General features: G+C 41.7%; 1 protein-coding gene across 5 annotated transcripts in view; it reads left to right on the forward strand.

Annotated features, from left to right (window-relative positions):
• DMD (dystrophin) overlaps nt 1-20,073 on the forward strand; it is a 3,436,004-nt gene that overhangs the window by 1,092,917 nt on the left and 2,323,014 nt on the right. For all 5 annotated transcript variants that reach the window (XM_077482558.1, XM_077482560.1, XM_077482557.1 and 2 more), the window contains one exon: nt 14,136-14,324. In XM_077482558.1, coding sequence (XP_077338684.1) covers nt 14,136-14,324 — 189 coding nt within the window. The remainder of the gene's footprint in view (nt 1-14,135; nt 14,325-20,073) is intronic.

Raw genomic sequence — 20,073 nt, forward strand, 5'->3', positions numbered from 1 at the left:
ACACAAAATATAGTCCCCCTACATTCAATATGATAGTGGCTATAGCAGCGTATACCAGAGTCCCAGCAGCAGCGCCCCATCATATCAGGTGCGCTGTCTTATATGGGGATAGTGTTGCATGACGCATGACACAATCACATCATGCATAATGCTCACACATGCGCATATCATTTGAACGAGACTGACCTTGCATGCATCGAGCCGGCTGAGTGGCCAGTGTGACTAGCTCGCAAGGCACAACAATTACTGATGCCTGGTAATGGCGCAGGTGCACTGCATCACATGAACAACACCTCAGATCTACAATGCATGGTGCATCCCCATGCCGGGACATCGGAAGAGCGTCATGCAGGGGCAGTCCACCGACACAAAGGAGGTGTCCTGAGGGGAGAGAGAACCCCACCGCAGTATATATTATATTATATATTATATATTACAGTGCATGCAATAATAAACAGTAACGTAAATAATGATAATCATATAATACAATTCATTAGTAAGTGAATGCCCGTAAATTAGTAAACAATGTGCTCCAATCCATAAAGTGCAAAGTGCTCCATAAATTTGAGGTACGCAACATCCCCTTTTGTGTTCCCACTCACCAAATGGAATGGACCCCTAACCAATGACTAGGTTAAGGGGACTCAAAATGATTTTTGCTAAAATGTTGATATAAAAATTGAGGACGGAAATGTGTCTGTAATCAGACCTTGAGTAGAGTGGGGTTTGGGTATCATACAGATGTCATAGAGTTAGAGGTCAAAGTTTCAGCCCTAAAAGAGTGCCTGTCAAAATTGGAATGGCATTTATGTGAATCCAGGCTCTTGTTATGAGTGATCGGGAGTGCGGGGAGTTTGATGCTAGAGAAAAGGGTTTCGGCTCATGAGTTATCAAATGTGCCTAAATCTGAGTAGAGATCAGTAAGCCTGCAACAGAATTTGAGAAGTATTTTAAAGGGTTGCTCATATAAGTATCTCTGGAAAGCTTTCAATGCACAGGTTTGGGTGTATGGTTAGCCTTACAGAGGGCAAGAGCTAAGAATGTATCAGGTTTATTGGCCTTCATGTAGAACTTGTGTCGGGTTCTGCATAAGGCCTTTTCCACTGAGCCCTTGGGGAATAGGCCTAGCTCCAAGTGAGCTTTGTCAAAGTTTCACCTTGAGATAGGAGTAGGTTGCTCCTGGAATGCAGCTGATAATTTATAAAGCTCTTCCCCAATACATTTATGGAGGAGGCATTTCTCCTTTTGGAGGTAAGATGTTTAACTAATGCATACATCTCTAATGACTGAGTTGTGGGCTTCCCAGAGACCTAGCAGCAAGGTCCCTTTCAAAGAATTGTTGAAGCGATAGTCCTTGAGTGCATTTTCTAGGTCTAGATGGCAGTATGAGTGTGCTAGGATGCTATTATTGATACAACATGATAGGTTGCTAGGTCTGGGAACCAAAGAGGACAAGGTTATGAGGACAACGCATAGTGACAGGTAGTATAGTCGAGGAGAGGAGTAGGAGCGAGGAGCCAACAGTGATAAAGATGTGATAAATTTGTGAGAAAAGTTTATGAGGATAGGAGTAGTTCATATATTGATGCCTAGTTGGGTTACATTCCCACCAGGAATCTAACAAGGAGTGGTGGTGTAAGAGTTGCTGGAAAGGGAGATTATTAGCACTGGTGGAGGGGAGGGAAAATTTGGAGACTTATCTAAAAAAGGATATAGGGCTTGTTTGGAGTCACCACACACTAGGAGGGTTCGCCGTTTATGGGTGTTGATTACAGTCAGTAAATGGGAGAGGAATCGTATTCCTGTTATAAAAAATAGTATAAGATAGTGATGTCACTATCAAGAAGATTTCATGTAATCAGGTAGCAGCCTTCTAGGTTTTTTATCTCCATCTGGAAGGGGAAGAGAGTTGTGCAATGAAGTGCTATTAGGACCCCACCGCACTTAAATGATGCAGAGGCAGTATATACTTGTGGGAAGGAGTAACCAAAAATTTGGGAGAGGAGTGGGTTGTGAAATGTGTCTATTGTAAACAGATTACATGTGCCTTATCTAAAGCGATAGATAGGAAAGCTTTAGTGAGTTTGTTAGTGGAGTTGAGCCCCTGAATGTTAAGGGTTAGAATATTCAAGGGGGCCATTGGGATAGAGGGTGCCAGCTCCTGGAACAACAATGTTACTGTTTATTGAAGATCTGTTATGGACTAGGGAGACTGCTATTGCTGAGGTTAGAAGGGCAGACGCTCTTCTCATAATCCTTAAGGCAGGATTGTAGAGTGAGATTTTCTTCCTACAAGGCTTTTAACTCTTCAGAGTGATTAGCTATTAGAGCATCAAGGTTACCCCCTCTTTGTTTCAGATACACTGGGAGCTGTCCTAATTTGAGGATTTCCCAGGACAGCCTGTCAGTGATATAATCGGAGGTCTGCTTTAAGACTTTGTTGAGCATCTGCTCAAAATGGTGAAGCAGGTCTGGCTGTGTGGCATCAGGTTGGAAAGCTAAGGGAGCAATCCCAAAGTCTCTGTCTGACTCACGTCTGCCGTTGTCAATTGCTAGGTCTGCCTGTGTGAGCGCGGTGCACTCAGCAAGGAAAATAGAGGCACCACCATCTTGGATGAGGCTTGGGCAAGGATATCCCAGATAGATGTTGACTTTGTTTTCTGTTTAAAGCTGACACACACCCTAGTGCCTGCCTCTGTGTGTGTCCTGGTGTTAGAGGATATGGTGGGTGTAGAAAAGGCTACCAGGTTAGAGCTGTAAGCAGCTGTGGGACCCTGTGAGGAGCAGAGCTCTAATCAAGCATGTCCTGCTTGGTTGACTTTGTGCATGCACCCCCCGCACTAACCTGTTTTGATTTTTATATTTATGTGATACACAATTTGTTGATAGTTTTATATATGTGGTACAATTTGTTATGTATTTTTGCATTTGGTGATATATAGTAGGTGCATGGGTATGCACTATATACAGCTCATTTATTTGCATTTAGCACAATATATTTTATGAACACAAACCATTACAGTTCAAGCTTCATTAATCTGAGATCAGAAAACCAAATGAGGTTGTACTTTTTGCAAGATCAATACACTTTTTACTGCTTTACTGAGTAGGGTTCAGAAAAATTGTTTAATGGGAAAAAAATTTGGACTACACAGAAATACCTAACCCCAGTCTAAATGTATGCAGTGTCGAGTTGGTAATGTAATCACCGTCCTAATTTTCCCTATTTTAATATCTTGTCCTATATGCTTTATTCCTGACTAACTTGAATCTTTGAGATTATGTAGTATGTATGCTTTTTTGATACAAGAAGTAACTAGCTATGTTATTAGACTATGCCATTTGATTTGTTTCCAAGTAACACGTTCTAGTGTCATATTTATAGGGGAAAACTGGCATGCAAATAACCTTCCTCCAACCTCCCTAATTTAAATTGTTATAGGGACCTCAGCATGTTGTTGAAAGGAACTGAATTTGCAGATATGCTGTGAAACATAGCAGAATGCAGCATGTCCCTACCTCCTACCACAACAATTATAAATGCTCCATGAAGTGTATCTGATTTCTTTTATAAACTCTTAGCTCTGCCCTGAGAAGCGTAACTTCTGTAATGGGAATTAAGCTTTGATAGCTGATATGTGGCTTAATTAAAAGTCAAGCAAAGCATAACCGAGATCTCTACTTTGGAAGGAGACCTAAGGTTCATAATTAGAATGTGCCTTACTTTTATTTAAACAGTCATGTCATACTAAAATATATTTTTTTCTACAAAAATTTAAGTTTTTAATTGCCAAAACATAGCAACATAGTTACATAGTTTAATAAGTATGTTTCTAGTGATATGCTATTGATAAAGCTAGTGTGTAGGAAAGTACTGAAAACCAATCAGTTATCTGTGCAAATTAGAAAAAGAACATCAGTATCAGAGAGAAAAATCCATAAGGCGCACATCGATGGTAGACCCATGTGAAGAGTGAATGGCAGCCTCAGCTCAGGCTCTGACCAGGCCATGCCCCAATGCGTTCTTCTCTGCCCCTTGGAGCTTACAGTGGTGTGAAAAAGTGTTTGCCCCCTTCCTCATTTCCTGTTCCTTTGCATGTTTGTCACACTTAAGTGTTTCGGAACATCAAACCAATTTAAACAATAGTCAAGGATAACACAAGTAAACACAAAATGCAATTTGTAAATGAAGGTGTTTATTATTAAAGGTGAAAAAAAATCCAAACCATCATGGCCCTGTGTGAAAAAGTGATTGCCCCCCTTGTTAAAACATACTATAACTGTGGTTGTCCACACCTGAGTTCAATTTCTCTAGCCACACCCAGGCCTGATTATTGCCACACCTGTTCACAATCAAGGCATCACTTAAATAGGAGCTGCTTGACACAGTAAGGTCCACCAGAAGATCCTTAAAAGCTACACATCATGCCGAGACCCAAAGAAATTCAGGAACAATTGAGAAAGAAAGTAATTGAGATCTATCAGTCTGGAAAGGGTTATAAAGCCATTTCCAAAGCTTTGGGAATCCAGCGAACCACAGTGAGAGCCATTATCCACAAATGGCGAAGACATGGAACAGTGGTGAACCTTCCCAGGAGTGGCCGGCCGCCCAAAATTACCCCAAGAGCGCAGCGACGACTCATCCAAGAGGTCACAAAAGACCCCACAACAACGTCCAAGGAACTGCAGGCCTCACTTGCCTCAGTTAAGGTCAGCGTTCATGCCTCCACCATCAGGAAAAGACTGGGCAAAAATGGCCTGCATGGCAGAGTTCCAAGGAGAAAACCACTGCTGAGCAAAAAGAACATCAAAGCTCGTCTCAATTTCTCCACAACACATCTTGATGATCCCCAAGACTTTTGGGACAACATTCTGTGGACCGATGAGACAAAAGTGGAACTCTTTGGAAGGTGTGTGTCCAAGTATATCTGGCGTAGAAGGAACACTGCATTTCATAAAAAGAACATTATACCAACAGTAAAATATGGTGGTGGTAGTGTGATGGTCTGGGGCTGTTTTGCTGCTTCAGGACCTGGAAGACTTGCCGTGATAAAAGGAACTATGAATTCTGCTGTCTACCAAGAGATCCTGAAGGAGAATGTCCGACCATCTGTTCGTGTACTCAAGCTGAAACGAACTTGGGTTCTGCAGCAGGACAATGATCCTAAACACACCAGCAAGCCCACCACCGAATGGCTGAAGAAAAACAAAATGAAGACTTTGGAGTGGCCTAGCCAAAGTCCTGACCTGAATCCTATTGAGATGTTGTGGTATGACCTTAAAAAGGCCGTTCATGCTCGAAAACCCTCTAATGTAACTGAATTAGGACAATTCTGCAAAGATGAGTGGGCCAAAATTCCTCCAGGACGCTGTAAAAGCCTCATTGCACGTTATCGCAAACGCTTGGTTGCAGTTGTTGCTGCTAAGGGTGGCCCAACCAGTTATTAGGTTTAGGGGGCAATCACTTTTTCACACAGGGCCATGATGGTTTGGATTTTTTTCACCTTTAATAATAAACACCTTCATTTACAAATTGCATTTTGTGTTTACTTGTGTTGTCCTTGACTATTGTTTAAATTGGTTTGATGTTCCAAAACACTTAAGTGTGACAAACATGCAAAGGAACAGGAAATGAGGAAGGGGGCAAACACTTTTTCACACCACTGTAGGTATGACTAAGCTCCAAAGGGCAGAGCAGAATGCATTGGGGGCATGGCCTGGTTGGAGTCCAGGCTGTGACTATCATTCAATTTTTACACAGGCCTGCCAGTGATGTGCGCCTTATGCGTTTTTTCTGATCTCACTGCAGTTTGGAGCCGGGACAAGCTCCTTGTCCAGACGTCACTCACATAAGTCTATCGTGGACTTTACCTCCCACCTGAGGGGCGCCACAATATTTTTCATTGAAAAAGAACATGTTATGTTGCTTCAAGAAACACCATGTTTGTAACCTTTTAAAGAGTTAATAGAGACATGATCCCTTCCATGTGTCCAAAAGTTTTCTACGTCAGACATGTTCCAGAAAAGTGTTGTCTCATGCTAACACAACAAAATAACTCCAAAATATAAAATCACCAGCCATGATAATGCTCTAATATTACTGTACATCTTTAAAAACATTGGTTTTATTAACATGCATTTTTTGTCCGGAACAGTGTCATGTTGCTAGAATGACACCCAAATGCAGTGGCCTGTTATTTCTGGTGTTGGAATGTTCCTGTTAAAATAATATTAAGCCTGGGGGCGTGGCTACCGCGCTGCTGTATGGACGCATGAGACGGTAGCTCCGCTACACCGAGAGCAATACTCACACTCCGGAGTGCTTCTACGATCTCATACTGGCATCTATCGACGGCGTATCTCCTCCTTATCCAGCTGAGATGACCCGCAAACGTAAGAACTTACCGCAACTGAAGAAATTACCGCAGCGCCTCGCCTTCGGCCTCCAGTAGCTCCGGTTCGGAGGCTCCAAGCCTGGATCACCGATCGCCACGTGGGTCCCCGGGAATGTCCACTCCGCTCTCCCTCAGTCCAGCGAAGTCCAAGCCGCGGATGACGGAAAATCCTGGCGCGGAACAGGTTAGTGGAGAGGGTGATCAGTTGGAGGATACCAGGGAAATCTCGGATACCATAGATGCATTCCCCACATCTAACCAACCCGTGTCCGATACTACATTAAAAGATATGCTGATCTCCCTGCGTAGCACCCTGCACACTGACATGATGGACTGTATGCGGGGGTTCAAATCTGATATAAATGAAGTGGGCGCGCGGATCGACCATGTGGAAAACAAAATGGGCGAATTTGCAACTACCATTAATTCAGTAGTAGATGCCCAGAACGACCAGTCAGAGGAGGTGGCGTGGCTAAAGTCAAAAGTCGCAGATTTGGAGGATAGGTCCCGACGCAACAATATTAAATTGAGGGGCGTCACGGAGCTGGTATTACCGGCGCAACTACTCCAATATGCCCAGGAACTGTTGGGTGCCTTCTTACCGGACCTACCTGCCTCAGATCTGGCGATGGATAGAATCCATCGCCTCCCAAAACCATCGCACCTCCTGGACAACATTCCGAGGGATGTACTGATGAGGGTCCCCTTTTTCCAGGTCAAGGAGAAATTTACTTTGGCCTTCCGAACCAACAAGCAACCTCCGGAACGCTACGCTAACCTCCAAGTCTTTGCAGACTTGTCACAGCATACCATGCAGAGGAGGAAGGCTTTGCTGCCCATCACCAAAGCGCTTCGCAACCATGCCATTGTTTATAGATGGGGATTTCCATGTAAGCTTACCATCTCCAGGGAAGGCCATACGACGGTGATTAATAACCTAGAGGATGGTTTAGAACTACTCAAACAGTGGAACATTCTCCCCTCGCAAACTGACACCACCCCAGCCTCTCTGTCAAAAATCTCATCACCAGACAACTGGCAAGTGGTGTCACGTAAGAAGAAAAGCTTGAATCGCAATTATTGAGTCACCCGGACTTTTTGCTTGATCTCTACTATTCTCTATACTGTTGCTCTCGGTACCTGCGGATCTATGTGAACGTTTTTGTTTCCCCCCAGTTATATGACGGGCAGGATCACTGCCTACAGATTCCAAGTTGAATCGTCCTTTTTACCTATGTGGCTTATGCCTAAGTTTTGGAACTCTAGCTTTTTCTTTATTTGTATTGTTCTTTTCTCCCTTTTCTCCTATGATTTTTCTCATCCCTGGATCCTACCCTTTTTCCCCTTGAGATGGACTCTGTGGTGCTCCAGCCATGTCAGTCGGAGGTGTGGAACTGGATCGACCTGGACGCCTATGCTTCTGCAGAACTATTCTACGATCAAGAGAGGTATGCGGACTAACCTACTCATTATACATTCTTGCTACCAATGCTTAATTTAGTTTCCTTTAATGTGCACGGGTTAAATCACCCAGCCAAGAGGGCATCAGTATGGAAAGAAGCTCAGAAACTGCGGGCAGATGTACTCTGCTTACAGGAATCGCATTTCTTAGCTAACGACCCGCCGCCCTTTCACAACAAGAATTTCCCTCATCTTTTCTATGCATCCGCCTCGCAAAAACGCAAAGGTGTTGTGATAGCTGTTAGAGACTCGATTGCTTTTTCGCATATCCTCACAGTAACAGACCCTGAGGGCAGATATATAATTTTGGTGGGTTCTCTTAACAATAAGATCTACACCATTGTGAACCTTTACGCTCCTAATTCTCACCAACTCAGGTTTCTCAAGAGACTGCTTACAAAAATCAAAGAAGTGCGACAAGGAGCCCTGGTAATGTGTGGGGACTATAACATAACTGTGGACTTCCATATGGACACAACCACCAGATCTCGTAGACCTCTTCCCTCTTTACAACGCTTGCTGCAGGAGGAGGGGCTATATGACGTCTGGAGATGTCAGCACTCTACTGAGAGGGATTATTCCTTTCACTCCTCCAGACATAATACGTATTCAAGAATTGATATTATCCTTGTAGATAGATTTTTGTTGCAAGCCGTGTCCTCCTCCGCCATCCATGGTATCTCTTGGTCTGATCATGCCCCTGTTTCTGCAGTGGTGGCGGAGGGGAACGCTCATAATGTGTCTGGGATCTGGAGAGCGAGTGCTGGCATATTTGGTTCACAAAAACAGATGTTAGAGGTAACTAAAAGTCTCAAAGAATTTTTTATAACCAACACTGGTTCGGTTAACGATCCAATGATTCTTTGGTGTGCACATAAAGCTTATATAAGGGGTATTCTGTTGCAAGCTAGTGTAAGACTTAAAAAACAGAGATCTCTCAGGCTGGACCGAATCCTAACTGATATTGACTCACTGGACAAACAGAACAAGATAAACCCCTGCCCCACAACGGCTCACAGGTTAGACGCTCTTCGTTCTGAGCTCAGACTTCTGCTTTTAGAAGACCATAACAAATTTGTCCACTACCTCAAATTGACTCATTACTCGGCGGGAAATAGAGCAGGTAAATTTTTGGCCCAGCGTTTAAGAGAACAAAAAGCTCGAACCACTATGCCTTATTTAATTAACTCTTCGGATAATAGTAAAATATATAACCCTAAAGATATTGCTGACTCCTTTGCCCGATACTATTCCTCGCTATATAATATTAAATCAGACTCCAACACCTCACAACCAACAGAAGCAGACATCCAAGCCTTTTTAGACAGTGTCTCGCTGCCCAAACTTTCTGTGGAGCAACTTTCCACATTAAATGCCCCTATTTCCCAGACAGAAATACAAAAAATCATTAGAACACTGCCGTCGGGCAAATCTCCTGGCCCTGATGGCCTTCCTGGCGAATATTATTTAAAATTCGGCGACCTTTTAACCCCAACATTACAAGCAATTTACTCACAAGCGGCCACTACCTCCTTCTTCCCCTCGGAAATGTTAGGCGCTTATGTTGTCACCATACCTAAACCAGGAAAATCTCCAGATACTCCGGGCCAATTTCCGCCCAATTTCGCTTCTCAATACAGATGTAAAGATTTACGCTAAAATTCTGGCCCACAGACTGCTGCTCATTCTGCCAACTCTTATAAGCCCCGACCAAGCAGGATTTACAGTAGGAAGACAAGCTTCAGACGCGACTAGACGAGTGATTGATGTTGTGTGCCATACGAGGACCTGTCGGACGCCTTCTCTGCTCCTCTCTTTGGATGCGGAGAAGGTGTTCGACAGGATACATTGGGGATATATGAACTCTGTCCTTTGTAAATTTGGATTTGAAGGCCCTATTCTATTTGCAATTTTAGCCCTCTATTCTACTCCTTCTGCAAGGGTGTATACCTCTAGCATCCTATCCCAACCTTTTACTATAACGAATGGTACACGGCAGGGATGTCCCCCTCCATTTTCAACTTACTGATAGAACCCCTAGCTGAAAAAATTAGATCCCACCCGGGCATCCAAGGTTTTACTTTCAGAGGTAAAAACCACAAAATAAATCTATTCGCGGACGATATAATCCTGTTCCTCACATCCCCAACACTTTCTTTAAAACACACTCAGCACATGCTAGATCAATTCAGTAATATCTCCTATTATAAAGTTAATGACACTAAGTCCCTTATCCTTCCCCTTGATATCCCACTGCAATCAATGCTTAATTTACAAAAATCTTTTCCATACTCCTGGAAAAGGGACAGCATAACGTATTTGGGCCTGCCGATTACGGCAGACCCTAATAAATTAGCTGATGCCAACTATTCCTTGCTACTCCAAAAGCTAACCTCCGAGACCAGACACATTTCTAAAACAGAACTAACGTGGTCAGGACGCCTAGCCTCTTTTAAAATGTTATTGCTCCCACAGATTCTCTATGTATTTTGCACGCTACCCATACCTATCAAACCCATGCACCTTAGGTTACTTAACTCTCTTCTTAATGGGTATATTTGGCAAAAGAAGAAGCCTAGATGCGCTAAAGGTCTATTAATAAAACACAGAAAGGTGGGGGGCATGGGCCATGTGGAGCTACAAGATTACTTTAAGGCAGCTGTGCTCACCCAGCTCAACACTTGGTTCAACAAGCAAGCTTCTGCCCCTTGGAGAGACATCGAACAGTCTATGTCCCCGACGGGTGACCTTCCTTCCTTGCTTTGGCTTGACCGCCTGAGGCCCTTTAACTTGAGACAACTACCGCTGACGATCCAGGCCTCTCTTTGGGCATGGAGGGACCTCGGACGGATCGACCATATGGAAGTGGGAACGGTTGATGTCCCCATAGATATTGACCTACTTACCAAGGCTATCCCTGGTCTTGTTCTTCAGACCTGGAGGCTCAAAGGTATCACTCTTCTCTCTGACTTGTTACGTGACAAACAAGTCAAAGATTTCAAAACGCTGCAAAATGAATATGGTTTAGAAATGGGTGAATTGTATAAATATGGTCAGATATCACACTTCCTGCGCTCCCTACCCACAACCCGAATTTACTTACAGGAAGCTGTCTGGAAGTTTTATACGAATAAGCACACGCTAGTAAAAGGGGTTTCGCTTTTCTATGGCCTCCTCCGGAACAAAAATGTGTTTACTAAATCCTCCCCGTATTTAAAATGGGAGGGATACTTGGGAAAGGTATACACACTAAAACAGTGGTACCAAGCTGTCAACTCAATCTACAGGGCATCTCGCTGTGTTAACCACTGGGAATTGTACCAAAAGATAGCCTTGAGGTGGTACCTTACCCCATACAGACTGTCTAAATTCTCCAGAGGGAATTCTAATTTGTGCTGGAGTGGCTGTGGAGAGGTGGGCTCACTCAAACATGTTTTTTGGTCATGTAAGCATTTGACCAGTTTCTGGAACAGTGTATTTAGATTGATAGCCGCCAGATCACTCATAACTCAGAAATGGAAAACAGCTGTAGTTCCTAACCTCTCCGAAGTAATTACTGTTGTGAAAACCAATTGTATATATGAAACTTTACTACTTTCTAGGTTGAGTAATGGTATGAAGCGTGCAGATGTCTGGAAAATAGGGAAAGTTAAATATCACTAACCTGTTTCTACACTCTTAATATATTAGAAACCTCAGGTCCATCTCAAACCCCCTAGCCCTCACTCTGTCCTCCCCCCCTCCCTTTCTCTTTATTCCTCCCCCTCCCTAACACTATTTTCTATTTGTTTTAAGGTTAACACCTTCTCTCTCTCTTTCTCTTCTGCCTGGTCTTTCCGCCTTTCTTTTGGTTCTCCTTTCTCCTTATGTTCTTGGCTCTTTATAGTCCCAATCTGCCCTTTCTCCACTTTTGAGCCGAAAGATAACCTGCGTATACTGAAAGGGGTTCAGTTATAAGTTACAAAATGATAACCTAGGAACAAAGCGCTTAGCTATGTATTTGAATGATTACATTAATACGCTTCTTTTTCTACACATGGCTTAAAATCTGTAAATCTGCATATGTTATTGCACTATTGTAATTCCTTTCATATACATGATGTATATTACTGTCTATTTTCTTTGTTTGTGAAAATCTCTAATAAAAACTAAATTAACCACTTCCCGACCAGCGCACGGCGATGTACGTCGACAGAATGGCACGGGCAGGCATATTGGCGTACATGTACGTCCAATATTCAATGCCGCCCTGCCATCGGGAGCGCGCCGCCGGTGGCGCGCTCCCGCGCTGGTCGGGACCCCCGTGAGTCCGGTCGCGGGACCCGCGGACTCGATCGCCGCGGGCATCCCCGCGATCGTCTCACGGAGCAGCCGAATGGAGGAAATGCTGTATAAACAACATTTTTCCATTCTGCCTAGCAACTAGTGACGCTTATCTCTGCTCCATGTGATTGGAGCAGAGATCAGTGTACACTAAATGAAAGCCCAACCCCCCCACAGTTAGTAACACACCCCTAGGAACACTTAACCCCTACACTGCCACCCACTGGTTAACCCTTTCACTGCCAGTGTCATTTACACAGGAATCACTGCATTTATATAGCAGTGATTACTGTATAAATGACAATGGTCCCAAAAATGTGTCAAAAATGTCCGATGGGTCCCCGACAATGTCGCAGTCACAATAAAAATCGCAGATCGCCGCCATTACTAGTAAAAAAAAAATAATAAAAAATTATTAATAAAAATGCTATAAAACTATCCCTATTTTGTAAACGCTATAACTTTTGCGCAAACCAATCAATAATCGCTTATTGTGATTTTTTTTACCAAAAATATGTAGAAGAATACGTATCGGCCTAAATTGAGGGAAAAAAATGTTTTTTTATATATTTTTGGGGGATATTTATTATAACAAAAAGTAAAACATAATGCATTTTTTTCAAAATTGTCGCTCTATTTTTGTTTATAGCGCAAAAAATAAAAACCGCAGGGGTGGTCAAATACCACCAAAAGAAAGCTCTATTTGTGGGAAAAAAAGGACGTCAATTTTGTTTGGGAGCCACGTTGCACGACCGTGCAATTGTCAGTTAAAGCGACGCAGTGCTGAATCGCAAAAAGTGGTCTGGTCTTTGACCAGCAAATTGGTCCGGTCTGAAAGTGGTTAAAAAAAAAAATAATAATAATAATATTAAGCCTAAAGTCAGTGAAAAGGGAGCAGGATGCATGTTCCTGATTTTACTTTGACAGGAAATTGGATTGGAGGATTTTAGAGACATGTAGATGGGTGGGTGTAATTTACAGACTAGGCTCCTTTCTACTTACAACACAAAATTTACCTTGATAGCATAGGGTGGATTTGTCCATTCAAATATATCTGCTACTATAATGCATATTGCTGAATGAGTGTGAGTAAAACAGAACACATGCAGTAACATAAGAGCACATACACAGTTTTTTTAACCTATCTTGACTGCTGGGAGTTACCTAGATTGACCGGTATAGCAACAGATACAAGTCTTATTAGATTTCTGGATGCAACTATTATTTAACCAGTAAGGTGTTCTAATTCTGTACCTAAGAACAAATTTTAAGCCAATTTCTAATGTTATTCTAACATACATTAGTGACAGTATCCACAAGTTTTCTGATCATTAACTATTTGCAAGTTTTTTTTTTACATCAGTCATCTCTGATCAGGGTTCAAATGTTTCCCCGGGCGAGTACAGCAAGCACAGATATAGGACACAAAGCACAGTTGCTTGCCCTACGGAAAAATATGTACTTGCGCTTCTTTCTTCTGTGATAAACAGGTGAAGGCTCAAATGTGTATCGTTCACACAAAAAATCTATTCCCTTGCAAACCCTTGTGATAAATCCTGCATTTATCGTTTATTATGGCTTTAGAAGGAACATCAAATAAAAGATGGATTTAAGCATATCCATGTTTATCAAGCTCTAGAACTTACTTTGCTGTCTCCCAGTTTCTCAATTCAGATCCATTACAGTCATCATATACACATAAATCGATTGAGGAAAAAGCAATATCAGATAATGTAGCACATAGAAAAAAACAAAACAAAAAAAAAACGTTCTTATGAAACAATCCTTCATTTTGCAATACTGAATTGTGTGAAGTGTCCGGCAAACAATTTTGTTATTAAAATATTTCCATTTTGTTTAGAGTTACAGCCAAAGAATTTTTGGTTGAACAAAATACCGTACTTTGTAATGATTATAGCATAAACTGCAGCTAATATGGTGCTATTTTCTCTACAGCAAATACAAGGTGTGGATGACCGGCCATTTGGAAGGTTAGTGATGGAACCAGAGGTGGATCTAGAAAGTTACCAGTCAGCATTGGAAAGAGTGCTTTCTTGGCTTCTTTCTGCTGAGGATGCTTTACAGAGTCAAGGAGCAATTTCTGACAATGTTGAAGATGTCAAAGAACAGTTCCATACTCATGAGGTAAGTCAAAGGTCTACCAGGAATTTCTGTATGCCTATTACTTTATATAATATTTTTTTATATATTCCATACTTTGAGAGTTGAAATAGTTTAGTGCTTCTACATATAAGCTTATGGTTACTTGAATGGAGATTTTATTGTAATATAATTTTATTCCTACTTAATTTATTCTCTACTTTTTTTATATTCTTAGAATTGTTATAGTGAATTTTAGATAATTAAACTCCCCATTAAGAGGACAGCATCACCAAGAAAGGTCCCACCCACCTAGCAAGCAATAAGCATTAAAAAAAAATGCATGGATATTGCTTTCCTTCCTTTTCACCTCAGCTGCTTTCAGGTAAAATAGTCTCTAGAGTAGGGATGATAAATTTTGCCAGTTTTCAGGGCTGGGAAACTGGTAAGTGGCATGGGACATTTGCCAATCCAAAAAAAAATCCCCCAAAAAAAGAGAAGGAATTACCGTACAGTAAGGAAAGTTTTGGCAAGCGGCGTTAATTATGATTGATGTGAATCTGCATTGCTACACCCCTTGATGATGGTTGTATATTGTGGGACATTTTATGGGGTTTCTTATTTTTTACTAACCCTTTCACTGCCACCACAGAAAAAAACAGTGAACAGAGACAGCTTCCAGCTGTCCAGATTAGTAACCCCAGAAGCCTTTTAGTACAAGATTTGTACACTCTGCATTCAGTGTAGCCTATATATTCAGTGTAGCCTATATATTTAATCAATGCAGGCAGTGTAATTTATTTAACCCAGTGTATTGAAGTGGTTAAGGGGAACCCTGAGCCAAAAAAAACTACCCCCCCCAAAATCCATACCAGGCTCTTCAGGTCTGGTATGGATTTTAAGGGGCACTCAGCTCCAAAATTAAAAAAATATGTCGTGGGGGTCCCCCCAAAATCTATACCAGACCCTTATCTGTGCATGTAACCTGGCAGGCCACTGTAAAAGGGGGGACAAGAGAGCGCCCCCCTCCCGAACCATACCAGGCCACATGCCTTCAACATGGGTAGGGTGCTTTGGGGTGGGGGCAGTGTCCCCTTAATATCCATACCAGACCCGAAGTGCCTGGTAATGGACTGGGGGGAACCCATGCCATTTTTCTCAATGATTTTTTATGTATATTGCCAGGATCCGACAATAGATTACAGCCGCAAGCAATTTTGAATGAAAAAATTAATAAATTTGAAAAAAAATTCCTTTAGAAATGTAATTTTGCTGCAGTACTGTTATAAACATAGGAAAGATGTGCTACTTTACAGGCAGACTAAGGGGACCCCTCAGGCATGATATTTAAAGAAATATTAAATTTTTAATGTTTCACTTTAAGCTTTATTAAAATCACTGCTCCTGAAAAAAATTGTAGTTTTAAAAACTTTTTTTGCATGGATACATGTCCCCTGGGGCAGTACCCGGGCCTCCAAACACTTTTTATGGCAATAACTTGCATATAAGCCTGTAATCAGTGCTAAAGAGTAACTTTTACTGAGAAAAAAAATCCCTTCTGGATAGTCAATGTACATCATAAGGATTTTCGCAAGTTTTTGTTTTACCATGTTCTTTGGATACTGATACTGAATGGAAGAGACTGGTTCACAAAAATCAACTGGTGCACTCTTTGTATTTGTATAAGAAAATAAGTATTTAACCCTTGTAGAGTAATTCACAAAAATGTAATTTCTACTGCAAAGAGTGACAAAAATGTGACCAGAAATCAGCGAACCATTCACACAAGCAGGAAATTACTTTACTGGTGTCATTCTGTACACCAGCAGTTTAAAGAACACCTCTACATTGCTGTAAATCTTTGAATTACAGGCCGCAGATTAAAAAGGAAAGGTAGTTTGTAATAATAATAAATTACATGCTATATTATTTTTTTTTCATTTGCTATGTAAATTTTTTCACAAAATCAGAGCTACCCTTTTAACCACTTGCCAACCAGCCGCCATCATTATAGTGCGGCAGGTCGGCTCTCCTGCGCAAACCGCTGTAGGTGTACGTCGGTCTTTGCATAGGAGATAGTGGGCGCTTGCGTGCCAAGGGAGCGTGCCCTTGGGTCTGGCAGACTTAATGTCCACCGGCGACCTGCAATCATGGTGTACAGAGGCAGAACGGAAACTGCCTATGTAAACAAGGCGATTTCCTGTTCTAACAAATGACATGTCAGAGATATTCTGTTTCCAGTGATCGGGAACAGTGAACTCTGTCATGTGCCTGGTAGCCCATTCCCCCTTTACAGTTAGAACACACCCAGGGAACACACTTAACCCCTTTATCGCCCCCTAGTGTTAACCCCTTCCCTGCCAGTGTAACTTTTACATTGATCAGTGTATTTTTATAGCACTGATCAATGTAATAATGTCACTGGTACTCAAAAAGTGTAATTTGGGGGCAGATTTGTCTGCCGCAATGTCTCAGTCCCGCTAAAAATCCCATAAGTTTGCAGACACAATAACTTTTGTGAAAACCAATCAATATACGCCTATTGCAATTTTTATTTATCAAAAATATGTAGAAGAATAATCAGCCTATACTGAAAAATATTATTATTTTTTTTTTTTTTGGGGGGGGGGGGGGGGATATGTATTATAGCAGAAAGTAAAACTTTTTTTTTTCAAAATTGTCAGCCTTTTTTTGTTTATATCGCAAAAAATAAAAAACGCAGAGGTGATCAAATACCACCAAAAGAAAGCTCTATTTGTGGGAAAAAAATATGTCAATTTTGTTTGGGTACAGCGTTGCACGACCGCGCAATTTTCAGGGATGCAGGGCCGTAGCCCAAAATATGACCTGATCATTAAGGGACAAATCCTTCCGGGTCTGAAGTGGTTAAAATGAAAACTTTTCATTTTTCACATCCATGTCCCATAGACTTTAACGATGTTTGCATGTTCACACAAATATTTTGTCTGTTCGCATACTCTGGTGCAAACTGAATCGGGGGAGTGTTCAGCTCATCCTTAGTCCCTTGCAACATGTGAATAAGTCCTAAAATACCCCCCTCCCACATACATACATATATAACCTATACATTTGTTCTACACACATTACAGTGATGCATGATACATATGTTTCATACAGTACACTGTGATGCACACACCCTCTAAGGGCCCATTCACACCAGCAAGTGTACATTACGGTGTGCATAATGAGTGTGCACTGACATGCATTGTGCACATGTGCTGTAGTGTATTGTTAAAAGTCATTGCAGTTCTTTAAAAAAATACTTTAAAATTATACTTTAACCCTTTCATGACTAAGCCTATTTTTGGAATTTGGTGTTTACAAGTTAAAATCCATATTTTTTGCTAGAAAATTACTTGGAACCCCCAAACATTATATATATATTTTTTAGCAGAGGCTCTAGAGAATAAAACGGCGATTGTTGCAATATTTTATGTCACACGGTATTTGCGCAGTGGTGTTTTAAACGCAACTTTTTGGGAAAAGGGACACTTTCATGAATAAAAAAAAAACAAAACAGTAAAATTAGCCCAATTTTTTTGCGAAATGTGAAAGATAATGTTACGCCGAGTAAATAGATACCAAACATGTCACACTTTATAATTGCGCGCACTTGTAGATTGACGACAAAGTACGGTACCTAAAAATCTCAATAGGCGACGCTTTAAAATTTTTTTACGGTTACCAGGTTAGCGTTACAGAGGAGGTCTACTGCTAGAATTATTGCTCTCGCTCTGACGATCGCGGCGATACCTCACATGTGTGATTTGAACACCGTTTACATACGCGGGCGCGACTTCCGTATGCGTTTTCTTTGCTTCGCGAGCTCGCGGGGACGGCGGGCGCTTTGAAATTTTTTTTTTTTTTTTTTTATTTTTTTTATTTATTTTTAAATGACTAAATTGTTTAAAAAAAAAAAATAAATTTGATCACTTTTATTGCTGTCACAAGGAATGTAAACATCCCTTGTAACAGTAATAGGTGGTGACAGGTACTCTTTATGGAGGGATCGGGGGTCTAAAAGACCCCCCACCCCTCCTTTACACTTCAATGTATTCAGATCGCCGAAAACGGCGATTCTGAATACCGGATATTTTTTTAAAACCGGCGCCATTGGCAGCCGAGTAAACGGGAAGTGACGTCATGACGTCGCTTCCGTGTTTACGATGAGGAGACTGGAACGAAGCCGATTACGGCTTCGTTCCAGTTCCTCCCCAGCAGCCAGAGCCGACGGATCGCAAATCGGTGCTCCCGATCGAGCGGGAGCACCGGTAACAGCGGCGAGAGGCGGCGGGAGGGGGGGGCGTCCCCTCCCGCTCCTCCGGCATAACAGCCGAGCGGCTTTTAGCCGCATCGGTTGTTATGCCTGGATAGCCAATCGCCTGCTGTAAAAAACGGTACCGGGATGATGCCTGCAGGTGCGGGCATCATCCCGGTATAACCCTCGGAAGCCGAGTACGCAGATGTGCGTACGCTCGGCGGGAAAGGGTTAACATTCACAGTTTGAGTCACTGCATTGTAATAAAGTTTATGCCTACATCATTTTATTACAATACACACCCATGCAATTCACACACAGTCCTATGGATTGGAAGTTACCAGAGTGCTAAGCTGTGAAGCCAAAATCTAGAAAGCATAAAGCCCCATACACACTATTCGTTTTCTGCTGGGTTTTTCGTTCATATTTACCAAAACCCTATAATATGAGGTCAAACCTTAGGAGTTTCAATTTGTATACAATCAAGTAGGCCCTTGCACTACATGGATTTGATAAATCTGAAATAAAAACTGATTGTGTGTATGGGGCTTAAGTTCTTATGTACAGTGTTGTTACCTTACATTTTCACCATTTCACAAAGAGGCACAATTTAAAGTTACAAATATTTTATTTCTGAACTCAGAATAGTTTTATCTTTTAGATTTATTAGGGGTTCAATAGGAATTCTGTAAAGTTTGTATGTTCCAGTTATGCTTTTTGTGTACTTTAATTGAACATATTTTTTTTTATAAACACTTGCACAGCTATCATGGAACACACAAGATCAGTAGCAGCATCCTTTTATTCTATTTTCCTTGTACTTTCAGAAAATGTATAATTTGGGGATGGAGGGGGTATTTTACACACTCTGAAAGCTGAAAGTGAAAAATGAAAAAAACTGCAAAAATTGTCTGGCCACTTAGTTAAAAGTGGGGCACATGGCCTAGGAAAGAAAGGGTTAAAAAGGCATCAGAAAAAGTAGTGGTATTGTTTACTATTACATATTTTTTTATGATTGAATATGGATATTATTTATTCACACAGAGGAGCTGTATCATGAGACCCCTGTATTGGTAAATTTGTCTTCCTGAATCTGTTCAGACCCCTGCCCACAGACTGAGGCGCTGGTCCTCATCAACATGGAGACAATGGGATTGATTTACTAAAGGAAAATCTACTTTGCACTACAAGTGCACTTAAAAGTGCAGTCATTGTAGATCCAAGGGGGACATGCAAGGAAAGTTAAAAACAACATTTTTCCATGATTGGATGATAAAATCAGCGGAGCTTCCCCTCATTTCAGATCTGCCCCTCAGATTTAGAGCGACTGCACTTCCAAGTGTACTTGCAGTGCAAAGTGGATTTGCCTTCAGTAAATCAACCCCAATGCCTGGGGGTAATTTTGCTGTGGGATTACAATTGTCTGCCCCAGCTCCCCACAATCTCCTGACTGAAAGTTACCTGTCACATGCTTGCCCAAAGGAACCCATCATTTTTCGTGCATACAGTAGGCAC

This window comes from Lithobates pipiens, unplaced genomic scaffold, assembly GCF_037356315.1.
Source record: "Lithobates pipiens isolate NorthernLeopardFrog02 unplaced genomic scaffold, aLitPip1_a1.2 Scaffold_16, whole genome shotgun sequence".
Classification (NCBI taxonomy): domain Eukaryota; kingdom Metazoa; phylum Chordata; class Amphibia; order Anura; family Ranidae; genus Lithobates; species Lithobates pipiens.